Source organism: Emydura macquarii, unplaced genomic scaffold (genome assembly GCF_026122565.2).
Source record: "Emydura macquarii macquarii isolate MOO-44397 ecotype Brisbane River unplaced genomic scaffold, CSIRO-AGI_Emac_v2 contig_3451, whole genome shotgun sequence".
Lineage (NCBI taxonomy): Eukaryota > Metazoa > Chordata > Testudines > Chelidae > Emydura > Emydura macquarii.
In genome coordinates this window covers 4,007,316-4,021,777 of record NW_027133588.1, presented here as the reverse complement: position 1 = coordinate 4,021,777, position 14,462 = coordinate 4,007,316, and the positions used below count along the sequence as shown (strand labels likewise).

The following is a 14,462-nucleotide window of genomic DNA, read 5'->3' as shown; positions in this document are numbered from 1 at the left end:
CTCATGTGAATGTAGAGGAGCCTCTATTCTAAGTGTTGGCCCCTCCCAAGAGCAAATGCAATTCACTTTATTAATTTAGGTTGTTTCAAAATTGAAACTAAACAGGATTTGTTCAAGCACAAAATAAGCAGCTTAAATGGGTAAATGACACTGTTTAATATTCCGGAGGAGTCAGCCTTCTGTAAAAACTATGTACTGTGCCTGCTGCACAATCCAGGCTGCTGCTGGCCCTGACATAGCAAGGGAATAAACACTGCAAACATTAGCCGCTTTCTATGCAGGTGAGAATATTATATGCATAGGGTTAATTTAACAGAGCTACTCCAACTAGAAGTCCATGCATTCTGGGAGCAAAATGTCAGGAACATATGCTGTATATACCAATGCTGTGCTTGTCACCAGTATGCCATATTAGCCAGCAAAGTATGGCATTACACCTGCACAGGCAGGAAGCCCATATCTATAGTTGGAAGACTGGCTCACAAACGTATCTTAAGTGTAAATACTGGCTTTTCTGAATCTTGTCATTCTGCTCTCCATCCGTCTAAATGAGCAGTCGTTATCTTGAGGCTTATTTTTATGATGAGCTCTCACAGCTACCTCTTTCACCCTAACTTCCTTTCTTAGGAGGTCAGGCCCCAGAGAGTTTGCCTCTCTCCCTATGGGATGCTGCAGCAGCTGAGGTACATTCACTTTCTCTCCTCTTGGTATAAACAAGAGGGTCTAGTGGTGTCACATTCTTGGTGAGAGGGGCCTTGGCTCTGGAATCTGCTTCCTTCCCTCTAAAGGCCCTGACTCAGTTTCTTTTTGGACATGCTGCAAGACCTTCCTGGGTGTCTGATGGGGCAAGTGATTGGGGTTACGAGTGGAAGGCACTGTTGGAGGGTGGGGACTCATTTTATTGAAACTGGTTTTGATAAATTATGTAGTGTACCTCACAGGCAACTGTCCATCTCGAAAGATGATGGTGCAAGCACCAAAGCAGTTCAGTTACTGTGTGTCATGCTCCAGCATTGCAAGTGGCTAAAATATCCTTGCCACAGATAATGCTGTTGTCAAGCGCAGAGTCGGAGGATGAAGCCAGCACACTGCGCTTTCCTCTTCACTCTCCTCTCTCTCAGCCACCTCTCTTCAGCCTCTCTGACTCCCTGTTACAGCACAGCCCTGCAGTGTAGCCTGTTGCGAGCTGCATCGTCCCAGCTTGTATAGGCAGTTTGAAAGTTTTCAAGTTCCTCTTGCAAATGTCCTTGAAGTTGAGCCTAGGTCAACTCAGTGGCCTTGGAACATCCACTAGTTCTCCATACAGGAGAGCCTTTGGAATGCATCCCTCATCCAGGTGATGCAGATGACCAAGCTTACAGAGACATCTGTGTTTGAGAATAGTAATTAGACTTGGCAACTTTGCTCTCTCAGATACGTTGGTGTTAGGATCTATGAAGGCCATGTAGAGAGGTTTTCCTTGTTCTTGGTGCTTTTCTTGAAGTTGCCTTAGTGCAAAGACCATCTTGATAATTGATCTACTGGCACGGAAGCCATATTGATTCTCTGTGTATACATGTTCAGCAAGAACTTGCAGTCTTTTGAGAATGGTCTTTGAGAGTGGTTCAAATGCCTTGCCCACAACACTAAGGAGTTTTGGTAATACACAGTCCTTGGTGGGTGCATAGCTCCAGAACTCTTTTCCCATTGTCCTTCACATCTCATGATCTGAGCAGATTCTAGCGTTGAAGTCTCCCAGCAGATAGAGTCATTCACCCAGTGGTACTTACTGATGAGCTGCTGAGTTGCTGATAGAACAAGTCCTTCACTTTGGAGGTGGAAGAAAGTGATAGGGCATATGTACTACTGATGTTGGTAAAACCTCAGGTGATAGATATTCTTATATATGTTCTGATGTTACAAGAGGACATTCAGCAATAGATGCTAATGAGCTTTTGATCGCAAAACCTGCCCCACTTTCACGGCGGTCTTATTTGCTTTTTCTGTGCCAGAAGGTGGAATGCATCTCATGCAGAGAGCCTGTGTCAGCTCATCTGGTTTCAGAGAAACTGGCTACGTCAATGTTAAGCTTCTCCAGCTCTCTGTCAATGATGGCAGTCTATCTAGGGTCATCGATCGTGTGACATACCACTACACATTGTTCTGACATTCCGACAAGCAAGGATGAAAATGGTTAATTTTGTTCTGTATTGCTCCCTGCTCCACACTGATGAGATCAACCATCGTACCTGAACCTTCGGCACATATGTGTCAAGGCAGAAAAATAAGAAGGCAGGGTCTTGCTTTAGGACCAAAGTCCCTCTCTCAGCAGTACTGACTGGGCCCAAAGGTATGGAAGAGCAAGACATTTGGAAGCCAGCACAGCTGCAGGAGATGCTGGAGGGCAGAGCTGGGTGGCAGTGCTAACTGCCTGACGCTTTCCTCTCAGTGGATTTGATTCAGTGTTTTCTTCCCTACCCTATGTTCAACCAAGAACTACTGCAAGGCAGCAGCACCAGATGGAATCACTTCTTTATGGCTCTAGTTTTTCAGTGGGTATCTGTCATACTCCCTACCACTCGGTGAGGGATGGGGTTCCCAGTGTGGTCGCTGAGCACCCACCTGTTGTAGGTTGTATTAGGTTATGTGGTACCAGAAGCAGGCTTACATGTCTCACCTGACCTGTGTAGTGCACTTACAGCCTACAGTAAATGCAATACACACAAATAAATACATTAATTAAATACACCGAGTTCCCATTGCAGCATTTTCATCCAGGAGCTTGTCTTCCAGCCAAGATATTTGTCTCTTGAGCATTGTAGCTCCCTGCATCCCAGACACCGTTCTAGTAAGACACAAGAAAAGCCCCTTTAGAGGGCTCCAAGGGCTCAGTGATTCCAAATTAAGGACAGTCTAGACACTCCTGGGTGCTTTTCAGCTCACTGATGTGTTGAACTCAAGACATTTGGTTACATCTAAACTCTAACTCACTTTTATAAAATAGGTGAGTAGATACAGTGTAATGAAATGGGTATTTGTGTAAAGAACATCAACTCCACACCCATTTGTGTGAACAAAAATATATTTGTAAAGAGCAAAGAAGAAATCAATATATGCACATATAGAAATGTTTAGAATTTAAACTAGCATTCTTGCAGCATTCAACCAGTGTGGATTGGTCTAGTCTCCATCTAACAGACTTAATATCTATTTTAATCTGGATCATGCTGTGTGCTAGATTTTCTTTACTGTACATATTATATAACTGATTTAAAATTTGTTTGGAACCATGTAGATGTTTACATCCCTTTACAGTATGGCTAAAAAGTTAAGTAATAAAGTAGGTTCCTCAATGACTATGGTTTAAAAGTTCCAATATTTAACATGGTTTACTTAATCCACTCAAAAGACTAAACACTTTTTTGTAAAAGTGTAAGGGAAACATTTTCCTCTCAGACCTCAGTGGTATATCTAGTGCTATTGCAATATAAATAATAATTTTCTGCTCACTGCTACATACCCAAAGTTTGCATTAATATCAGTTTTGTTCCCATATGCAGAGAAATATTCAATATTGGAATTAAGTTCTATCATATGGATCAGAGAGGAAGATTTTGTCTTAAAGTCCTTGCACAAGAGAAAAGCAGCAGATAACCTTTGCAACAATGACAGCATTGAGCATATGTTATTATCTGATTAATGAGCCGCAGGGCAGAGTGTACAATAAGCAAATGAGATCTCACATTCCCCATAATAAAGACAGCAGTGGAGTTTTACACTGTTGGATTGCTCTCTTTTTCTCCTTTCAAATGCTTCAGGTTCAACCTCAAGACAGCATGGAGAACAAACAACAGCAATTACTCTTAGGAAGGAAAACTAACCCAGAAACCGAAAACCAGTCCTTTGAGATGCTAAAAGAACTAGCATTGAAGTGGTTTTTGGAGACGCAGGCTCCTCTTATATTACAGAATGGTACTTTACCTGAGTGGTTCTATGGATTCATTACAAGAAAGTAAGACAGCCTATACCATACAGTATAGCATAAAGTAGATTAAATAAATATGCTTGTTAGGTTCCTCTGTCTTCACAAATCCTCTCATATTTCAGATTAAGTTTAAGCTTACTTTGCAGAAAAACAACCCACTGACCTCTGCTTATGTTTAACTCAATGCTCTTTTAGTGAGAAGGGTTTAACAGGATGGCATTCATATGCAGAGAAAGCAGATATTAAACCATGTAATTGTGTTTCATCACCTAAATATTGATGTTTGGCATGTACTCTGCAGAGGTGAGAATGCCTGAATGTGGTTTTGCATCAGCTTTTAATGTATTGTACATTCTCTAATCATCCAGTTGTCAGTTTTAGAAATTGATCATGGATTATGACAGTCTAGGATAATTCACATAATTTTAATTCATCTTATTTTTTCTGACCAGAAACTTTAAAAATGAATGTATTTTTGTTTGGTGGTGGTCTGAGGAGTGTTTTTCCAGCTGGAAATAATTGTAATGTGCATTGACTTGTTCAAGTGTCTTTAGTGTAGAGATACAGTGTATTTTGTGACCGTAGGAGTCACTAGGAATTTGAGTGTACTACCTTGATAGAACTGGATACTAACTTGAAATTCATTGTAATTCTTCTACAGGCAGAGTGAAGAGCTGCTTAAAGACAAAGACATTGGCTGTTTTCTTATCAGATTAAGCGACAGAGCAATTGGTTACATTCTGTCATATAGGTAAGACTGAACTTTACAGGAAACAGAAAGCTGCTGCCATTTGGTTCGGAAATGTCACCAGCTGTCATTTCTATTTTGCTCTTCTTTTTTACATTATTTGATTCATGAACGCTTTACACCTTTGAGTTTGCTTCCTTCCCCGCTCTGGCAATTAGTTTATGCTATGAGGAATGAGGATCTCTCTTAGACTTTCCCCCCTAACTAGTATAAATATCCCAAAAGAATAAAGATGTCAGTAATCTACACAGTGGCATGATGTGTCATATTTACAGCTATTGGGAAACCAAGAAGAAATATATTACCAAAGCCTGTGGTAATGATTCTATCTTTTGGAGTTTTTTATTCACTAAGAGCCCAGTCCTGGAGTTCTCACCCTCATTAAATGAGTAAAGACTTCAAGACTGGGCCCTATATAGGACTAAAATAGCAATGCCTATTTTAAACTGATCATTCTAGTGAAGAAAGGGATCAGGAAACCCAATTATCAGGGAGAATCTTGCCAATCTGATCAGTGTAGCACATGAGTAGGGGTGTGTGCAGGAATTTAAATTCCACTGCTTTTGGAGCGGCATTCTCTGTGCCCGTTGGGCCAGAGGAGTTTGCTCTCCCTGCCGCAGCTTTGGGGTTGCTGCCAATTATTGGGGGGGGCCCATACTCCTGTTCCCCCCGCCTTTGTGCATGCCCCTGGATATGGGAAGAAGCATATGCAAAACACTTCTGCTGGCTTTTCAGAGTTATTAGGTATTCTGTATGCAGCAGCATCATCATGACTCTTTGTGGTCAAATGCAAAACTGCTTTATGCTTCAACCAGTGCATCGGGGGATTTCTCCTCTCCTTTTCTCACGCTTGACACCCTATCTCAGAACTCAGAGAGCACCACCTCCTCCTCATTAGACTCACCATGAATTCACGCTGCTTTTCAGCTAAAAGGTTGGTGTTAAACCTCATACTGCTGTTTACCAAAAGGTGTTGGTACTCAGCTCAATAGCTGGTCACTGATGATAGTTTCCTGTGCTACCTGCTGATGCAATGGATTTTCAGTCGAGTTCATAAGATCAGATTCAGAGGTGATGTGTGAGGTAGTGCCAGGAATGTGTCATTAGCTGCTGTGGAAAAAATGGCCACATTTTCTCCAAATCAAAAAGCCTTTGAAAAATTTCAGTTTGCACATTTTCAGTAGAAATATGTTGGAATGTGGCCACTAAATTCTTCAAAGATTCTGTCTGCACTGTGCATGCTTCTTCCCAGGGCTTCAGGGTCTGAGCTGGACTTTCCCTGAAACGACCTTTCCTGCAGAAGTGAAAGCTCCCCCGATGGTGCCCAGGCACTGAGAAGGAGAACAAGAAACAGCCTGACTGTACTGGGTTGGATAGGAGCAGGGCGGAGGGCAGGAGCCAGGATTGGGTGTAGTAGATAGGAGCAGAGTGGCAGGAACCAGAGGGCTGGATAGGAACAGAGGTAGAGGAGGGCAAAAACCGAGACTGGGTATGGTGGAAGGAGCGGGAGGGCGAGGCGGGGCAGGAGCTGGGATTAGCAGTGGATAGGAGCATAGGGGAACAGAGGCAGATCGGAGGCACTAGGACAAAACAGTTGTGTCCACTAGAGCACATTCCCCTCCAGACCCTGGAATGGAACCCTTTGTTCCTGGGTCTCACCATTTCTCCATGGTCAGCAAATATCTGTGAAACCAACTGCCAGAGTATGTCTCTCATCCCTCATGAGTGGCTGGTCCACATAGAGGATAATGGCCTACTAATGCTACCGTTACAATCCTGCTGAGGACCCAAGTTCAGTCAGTATAGTTCCACATGATAGAATTTCTTGTTTTTTCAGGTTTTTTAAATGTAGAAAATTACTTTTTAAAACTGCACTAAAAGATTGTTAAGATTGAAAGTCAAGCACTCAAAAGTTAGGAAATTCCAGAATTAAGGCTGTCCAAACAACAATAGACCAAATCAGACCCTTTCGTTCAAAATCTCTTCCTTTTTAGTGTTTCAGATATAATGGAAGCTGGATCCAAACACCCTCAGGTTTTGGTTTTGCAAACCTGAACCAAGAATGCAAAACCAGAACAGTCTTCTTAGCTTGTGTTGTGCTTGCTATTTACATCTAAATGACGTATTTCAATTGCAGAGGAAAAGATCGATGTCGGCATTTTGTCATTAATCACCTACGGAACGGACATTATGCAGTATCAGGGGATACCTGTACCCATGAAAGCCTTACAGAGCTGATAGGCTATTACCAGACTTCAGAAATCGAGCCTTTTGGAGAAAATCTCACAACAATTTGCACTCAGGTATTTTCGACTCTTCAAAATTCCATCAGTTCCTATTGAAATGGGATCAGACATAGTAACTGTTACCTTTGGCTGAGGCTAAAAATTGTTGCCTCTATGTCTGCCCACCTACGTGCAGGAATCAAAAGATTTGTTCTCAACCCCTGTAAGCTGCCTTGGTACTGGTGTCAAAAGAGATAAGTAGATAGAACTTGAAATATGTGAAAGAATTTTATTGGACACAGTATCTGTGAGGAGCAGATGTTGTTGTTGTTGTTGTTGTGTAAGGATGGGGGTGTGGATCTAGAGGTTAGAGGGGCCACCTTTCATATTGAAAGGTGAGATCCTGGACAGCTGAGATTAGATCAGGGAGCTGCAGGCTTCAGCCAACACCAGGCTCTGGTTTTTGTTGTGTTAGACTTATGTAAAATGAAAATAAAATAAACTATTAAAATACAAGCTCTGTTGCTATAATGCAAAGAATACGTCATAGTACCAGGAATGGATGGATTTGAGACCCACTAGGAAGAATTTTGACAGTGATTTCAGATGCCAGAACTTCACACACCCAGCCAGTTCCATCTGTGGGCTAGTCTACACTAGAAGTACTACACTGGTGCAGCTGCATGCCGTTCTAGCATGTCTGGTGAAAATGCTCCATGCCGAGGGAGAGACCTCTTCTGTTGGCATAACAACAGCATGTCTGCAAGAGGTGGTAGCTATGTTGGCAGGAGAAGCTCTCCCGCCAACATAGCGCTGTCCACACCGGCTCTTAGGTCAATATAATTTATGTCACACAGGGGTGGCTTATTCACACCTCTGAGCAACATAAATTATACCGACATAAGTGGTAGTGTGTACAAGCCCTTAGATTTGATTCTTGAAGCATCCCACATCAACTACTTTCAGAGATAGGGTACCAGACTAATGGACCATGTGTCTGTTCTGGTACTGCAATTCTGATGTTCCTAACGTTCCTTATGAAATTTTCTATAAATAGAGCCCTGAAAATCTCCAGATATTCACTTTCTGTCCATGGACCATTTTTGTGGATTGCGGATGGATGCAAATATAAATTTTGTATCCACGTAGGGCTCTATATATAACGCTATTGTAAGGAGGTACTGGCTTTTGCAGAATAAATAATTAAAGATTGCTAACAGAACTCATTTATATCATTATTAAAAAGTGAAGAGTTCAGGCTATTGATCTTTCAGGAAAGGCATGAACATCCCTTTTACCATCATAGTAGTTATTCATGACGTGTTTTAGTAACTAACTACTATTTTTTTTCATAGCCATTTGAGAAAAGTGTATATGATGAGATCTATTTGGATCAGCAAACCTCTTCAAAGCAAAGTAAATCAAACAGTGGGGAAGTCAATCCCTTGCTGATACAGCAAGCGTCTGGCAGCTCACAAACCACTGTGCTAATGAAGGAAGCCACCAGCAATCCTGGTCACAATGAAAAGCTGTCACCTTTACCTCCAAAGTCAAAGAGAGAGCATAGGAACTTATCAGAAGAAAGAAAGAACTTTGATGCCCAGGTATGTTTTATGCAGAATGCAAAAGTAATGGCCAGATGTTGGTGACTTGTCTGAAGCAGAGGCAGCAGGTATTTTGAATTAATTAGTGTTGCTAGGGTGACCTGCTGTGTTGTGACCATGTTTCAGGAAGTGCCTACCAATATGGTGATGTTTCAGTGTCAGAAATGCACATTCAGTAACATTGTAACATCACCTTTGGAATTATTTTCTGCCAAAGGTGGCCTTGCTTGCTAGGCAAAGGAAAGACGATCGATCATATTTTTGCCACTAGCAAAGAGTGAAATTCACCCCTATGCAGCGATCCAGGTACAAGGACTGTGCACTCAAAACAGGGCTTTAAAGAGGACTTAAGAGATGCACTGGCCTTGTGTATGGGGATGAATTTCATCATATGAACACACATCCCCTGTTCTTCCCAGAAGTATCATAGGAAAGTAGTGATGCTGAAGGACCTAGCAGTGATTGTGGACAAGTTACATATTAGCTTGTAATGTGACTTGACATAAAAAAAACCGGTGCAATCGTGGGCTGCATAAGCAGAGGCATCAAGTCACAGAGCAAAGACGTGATGGTCTCTTATTGTATGGCTCTGGTGATCTCTTACCTTAAGTAGAGCATTTAGTTCTGTGGATCTCTACAGTGCACTATTCTATTAGCTATGCCTAAGGCCCACGTCTGACCCCCCAACAACTTCCCCTTTCACAAAACAGAGGTAGAGAGCTGCTAAAAAGCTGCTGCTTTTCAAGTGTAGGGAGCTGACTTCTAGAGACAGGCCCACATCTTGCTGGTTGTGATTTGCAGAGAAATACTGAATTTAAAAAGAATGTAAAAAGAACTTAAAAAGAATTTAACCATACATCCTCCTTTAAAATTAATAAGCTAAATCTCCTATGATATTTTGAAAATCTCAGCCACTGTCTTTATTCTGAATCAGGCCAAATTCCCCATTGGCTTCAATAAGAGTTCTGACCAAGGACTCGGATCTAATTAAGATGTAGGAAAGGCTACTGGATTTGTAAAATGCTTAAGGATTCTGTGATTTCTATGAAGTTGCCTGGGCGTAACCACAGTCTAAGTTTATCTCATCACCTTTGTGGATGCACTGGCATTTTACATACATTACTGACTCCTGAAAATTAAATTTCTCTCTTTCCTCCCCATCATATTAGGATCCAGACATAGGCCCACCACTGCCGAATAGGAGCAGCTTGCTTATGCAGGAGACATGTAAGGTTGACTTAGATGATCCAGAAAAGACTGTATATGCAGAGCTGAACAAACACCATCTGAATGACAGAGGCCTTGGTTTGGAGACACTCTCTGCCACTGAAAAAATCCTCATTGAGAAACCAACCTGTTCATCACAAGGAGACACCCAGCAGAAACCAGACCAAGCCAATTACTCTCATAGCAAAAAAATCAGCTCGGTGTATGCTTTGGCTAAGCAAGCTGAACGTTTCTATGAAAAAAAACCTGATCTTATGAAGCCATTGCCTCCAGAAATTGTTTATTCTGAAGTTATGCTCAAGCAAGACAAAAGCCATTCCTCACTTCCTTGGGGTCAAAGTGCCCATTCCTTATCCCTTTGTTCCTCAACTCCTTCAGACCCAAAGAAGTTGACATTAAGTACTCCTGCTTCAACACCCCCTAAGTTGTCTCCTAAGTTAGCCACTAAAGCTAAGACTTCTGTGGAGTCCCAAGGTTCAGAACAGCTATTTACAACCTATGCAACCTCCCTCCACTGCAATGAAGGGCTTAAAAAACAAAACAACAAGATCCTTTATGATTCACCGACACATAGCACACATGGGCAAATTGAGAAAGTGAAATCCTGTAAGCCTTTTGCTTCTGGCTCTGATAATGGCAGCAATACTTATGAACAGATTCCTATCAGACGTCCAAAGTCGTCCACCCGTGGCGAAGCTTCAGAGAAATTTTCCAAATCTGCTTTAATACAACCCGATGATATTTATGATGAGATATCTACTTTGAACATAAGATCCCCCAGAACAGAGAACTGTACTGAAAATCCATATGAAAAAATCCCTGAGAGTTTCCACAAAGGCTCATCTGCAAGGCAAATTCCTGCTATTGATAACACATATGAGCAAATTTCCCTAGAGCTTGTGAAGGGAGCAGAAGCAAAACCAAATCAGAAGGTACAGTATAATTAGGTTTTATTTTTAAAATCTTTTAACTACCATTCAGAATCATTCCAAAGGATCAGATCCTGTCATTCTTCCTCATGCAAATTTCCAAAGTCCTAAAACTCTAGGTACTTGGGACATGATTTGGGTTGTTTAAAGAATACTATTCAAGACAGAAAGCACACAAAGTTTTAAACATCTTTAGATCTTTAGCTTGGGATTAAATACCAAAAGCAAAAAAAGCAAGGCATCAGGATGACCAAAAATGAACATTTCTAGCAAATATAGCTTGCTGCTATCGGCATTTTCCTATTATAGGGCAAGATAAAGGAAGAGAAATCACCACACTTCCTGAAAACAGAATTTTTTGGCAGGGAGATGCATTAGGCTGTAGAATATTCTCTCAAGGGAGGTGTTGGTCATAGGTTTTGAAATATAAAACTACATGGCCAATGCACTAGTAATTACTGTATAAAACATGGGCAGGATTGGATGGCTCAGATGAGCCCAATAGATCTTTTTGATCTCTTAACACGAGTCTATGGTTAAATACATAAAAGTACATCTAAAAGTTTTCAACATCTGGAGGTGGTTTGTTCAAGTCACTGAATCTGCGTATTTGCTAGTCTTCAGGTATTAATGACCATACATATGCAGAATATTCAACTGTGCTGTCAGTGGCTTAGGAACTATTTCTTGCCATCTATCTAAAATACATGCTTTTTTTTATTGACAGATGGACAAGCGAAGATTTTTTTTTGCTGACAAGAAGAATAAATCATGAAGGAGGAGTTTTACATTAGTTCCATTTAGCCAAGACTAAAGATCATAGAAAAACATGCGGGGACAATTTCATCCCTTGTGTAATTTCACCAGTGGCTGTGGGTTTAACCAGGGACATCTTTAGTTTGTACTGTTTATAAAAGCAAAAACAGAGATGAAATGCTGGAAAATGAATGCCTGTTGTTTGTCAGACAGTTATCAGGCCCCCAGTTCATAGAAATCTGCACAATTTCAATTTTCTTTTCACCTGAACCATGTGAACTTAGGACCACATTCAGACACTGACCTGGAGTCCCAAGCTCAGGAGCATGAAGCACATGGTGGAAGCTGACGATGCCATGCCAATTCCACACAACCTGGGGGGAAGCCACAGTCTGCAATCCCTCCATCACAGACAGTTTTAAATTGGACTAGGAGAGAGATACAGATGGTGTGGCTCAGCTAAAGTGTGTTTCCATCCTGCACTTACGTATTATCCCTGCTTGGGTACAGCAACAGGGAGGGATAGCACTATTTTTATAGTGTTTCTAAAGAACCAATTTAGAGCTGTACAGCTAGGAAGCCATCCTGAAATGCAACAACAACTTTATTGAACATATAAATGTATGAACAATATTACAGACTCTGTTCTAATAAAGAGCCACTGGCATATATGAACTTGTGTTCCCTGTCTGTCTGTAGGCACCTTTTGACTCTTATAGTTAGACTGTAAGCTCTTTGGGGGCAAGGACTGTCAGTGTTTTTGTTCTGTCTTTGTACAGTGACTAACACAAGGGGATCCTGGTCTATGATTGGGGCTCCACAATTCATATAATTAATAACAACAATACACACATACACACATCCCACCCATAGAGCTTTTTATATGCAACTGTCATGACACAGATAATTGACTAATGCCAGTAAATTATTTCTATATGGTATTTTTCCATTTTAAAAATAAAACCTCAGCCTGATTCTATTCCTACAGTAGTTTTCCATTGGTTAAACTCCACTGGCTCAGGTTATTCCTGATTTGCACTGGTGTAAGTGAAAGCAGGATAAAGCCCTTTGAACTTAAGTTTATGCAGTTATTTATTTTGAAATCTCCATACTGAATGTTGAGGACAGAATGATTCTTTCATACTTTTTCCTTAGGGCTTAGAATTAAATGTCTCTTTTGTGTAATTAAAAATAAATTATGCTCCTATTTGTAGCTTATTTTGAAATGTGCCTTCATTCCTGCATGTATCTTTTCAGTCAGAGCTACAAACATTCAGATCCTGTATGTAATTTGTTCAGAGCTATTAAAATTAATTTTGTTCACCACCTTTGGTTCATTTCACACAATAATGGTGATATTGTGTGTTCTGTGGATCAGCTTCAGATTTAGACATGCTGAATTTGATCACTGTACTGTGTGTGATGGGGGCAGGGCCGAGAAGTTATTCACAAGGCCACCTGACTTCTTCTAAGATGTCTTCTTTATAGCTGTATCCCTGTACCTAGCTCAGGTCCATTGCTAGAGCACTGTCAGTGTGCCTGTGCTTTAGCTATGGAGCTGCTCCGCACATACACCCATCTTCACATCAAGGGGAAAGGCCCGAAATGTGCCATAGCAAACTGCATTCTCTTTCTATAAAGCCTAAGGGGCTTGTTCCGGATCTCACTTGCACCAACACAAAATCAAGAGCAACTCCATTTAAAGCAGTGGAGTTGGCCTGGTGTAAAACTGGTGTGAGAGGAGAATCAATGGGCTTGATCCTACTGTCCTTACTCATGGCAGTGATCCTGCTGAAACTGAGCGGACCGCTGATGTAAGGGTTGGAGGATCAGCCCAACTGACATCAACAGAGTTACTCCAATTTACCATAGGGCAGGCATTAGCACAAGCCAACAGGGTGATCCATAGAGTTTTCAGCTAGATCACACTCTTGTGGGAAGGCATTTTATGGTGAGACCTGAATAGTATTGCCATTAGAAAGGGCAGTTTGTAGGTGTTCATCAACTCATTACACTGTAGGGATTTATAGATTTACATATGCATCACAATCAAATGTGGATCTGTGTTATTTGAGGGATATTCTCAGTCCCTGCCTTATAACCTGGTGTGCAGTGTATGGCTGGTGTTTACTAATGTGCTACATAGCCATTATGCTAGTTAATCTTCCCTTTGGCATGTGTGCCTGGTGTTGTGTAAGGGTTACTCAGCAGTTGTGTAACGTTAAACCTCAGATTCTTCTGTTTCCACAGCCACCCTCCTTCCTCATTTTACACTAAGTCAATATTTTACCACTTCTGCAGGTAAATTACCTAGAAACACTTTATTTAAGGACTGTCAATAAATAGCTCACAACTAGTTAGCTGTTATGCTAATACCTAAAGCTACTTGTCCAGTAGAATAAAATGTAACCAGCCAGACTCACTTTAAAACCAGTCATTTCAGTTTTGAATGATCATTTCAATAACAAAAACTTAGGCCTCAACCCTGCAAAGACTTATGCACATGCTGAAGTTTGCTATTAATTTAATTGATTTCAGAGTACGACACACAGGGGCTACTCAGTTGCCCACCCTCTGAGTTCACTTTCAGGGGATGAGAGAGGGAATGAGTTTACTCAAGGTCATCTGCAGATGTATTTATGGAAACCAATTTTTGTCCCTGATCCTGGCTATGCTAGCCGAGCAGTTCAGCTCTAAAGCCAGCATAGCTGCCCACAGGAGGATTGCCCTGTGTAAGGGGATCACTGGTTGGAAAAGAGCCAGAGTAAGGGCTCATATGCAGCAACTCTGTGACCTGCACAGGGGGCACGACCAGAGGAAATTGTGGCTGGAGCATCACTTCATCTCACTGATCTCTAGGTTTTACATAAGCCCCTTAGGGCTGCAGGCAGCTAGCGCAGGTTACAATAACCCTAAGGGTTCTCTATCTTAGGACTAGCTTGTCATGCAGTTAGTCTAGAATCAGGGGAACACAGATATGGCTCAAGCCCCCTTTACACACACACACCC

At 41.5% G+C, this 14,462-nt stretch overlaps 1 protein-coding gene across 1 annotated transcript; it reads left to right on the top strand.

Annotated features, from left to right (window-relative positions):
- The first annotated feature begins 3,644 nt into the window (after nt 1-3,644).
- SH2D7 (SH2 domain containing 7) lies at nt 3,645-12,776 on the top strand. Its single transcript, XM_067534689.1, has 6 exons — nt 3,645-3,991; nt 4,626-4,715; nt 6,850-7,015; nt 8,293-8,541; nt 9,711-10,700; nt 11,425-12,776. Exons 1-6 carry the CDS (start codon nt 3,645-3,647, stop codon nt 11,470-11,472), a joined length of 1,890 nt encoding a protein of 629 aa, XP_067390790.1. The 3' UTR covers nt 11,473-12,776.
- The last annotated feature ends 1,686 nt before the right edge of the window (nt 12,777-14,462 follow it).

Coding starts and splice junctions, on each gene's coding strand:
- SH2D7 (XM_067534689.1), top strand. CDS start 3,645: ATGACAGCATTGAGCATATGTTATTATCTGATTAATGAGCCGCAGGGC. Junction 7,016..8,292: donor TCACAACAATTTGCACTCAG/GTATTTTCGACT, acceptor TTTTTTTCATAG/CCATTTGAGAAAAGTGTATA. Junction 8,542..9,710: donor GAAAGAACTTTGATGCCCAG/GTATGTTTTATG, acceptor CCATCATATTAG/GATCCAGACATAGGCCCACC.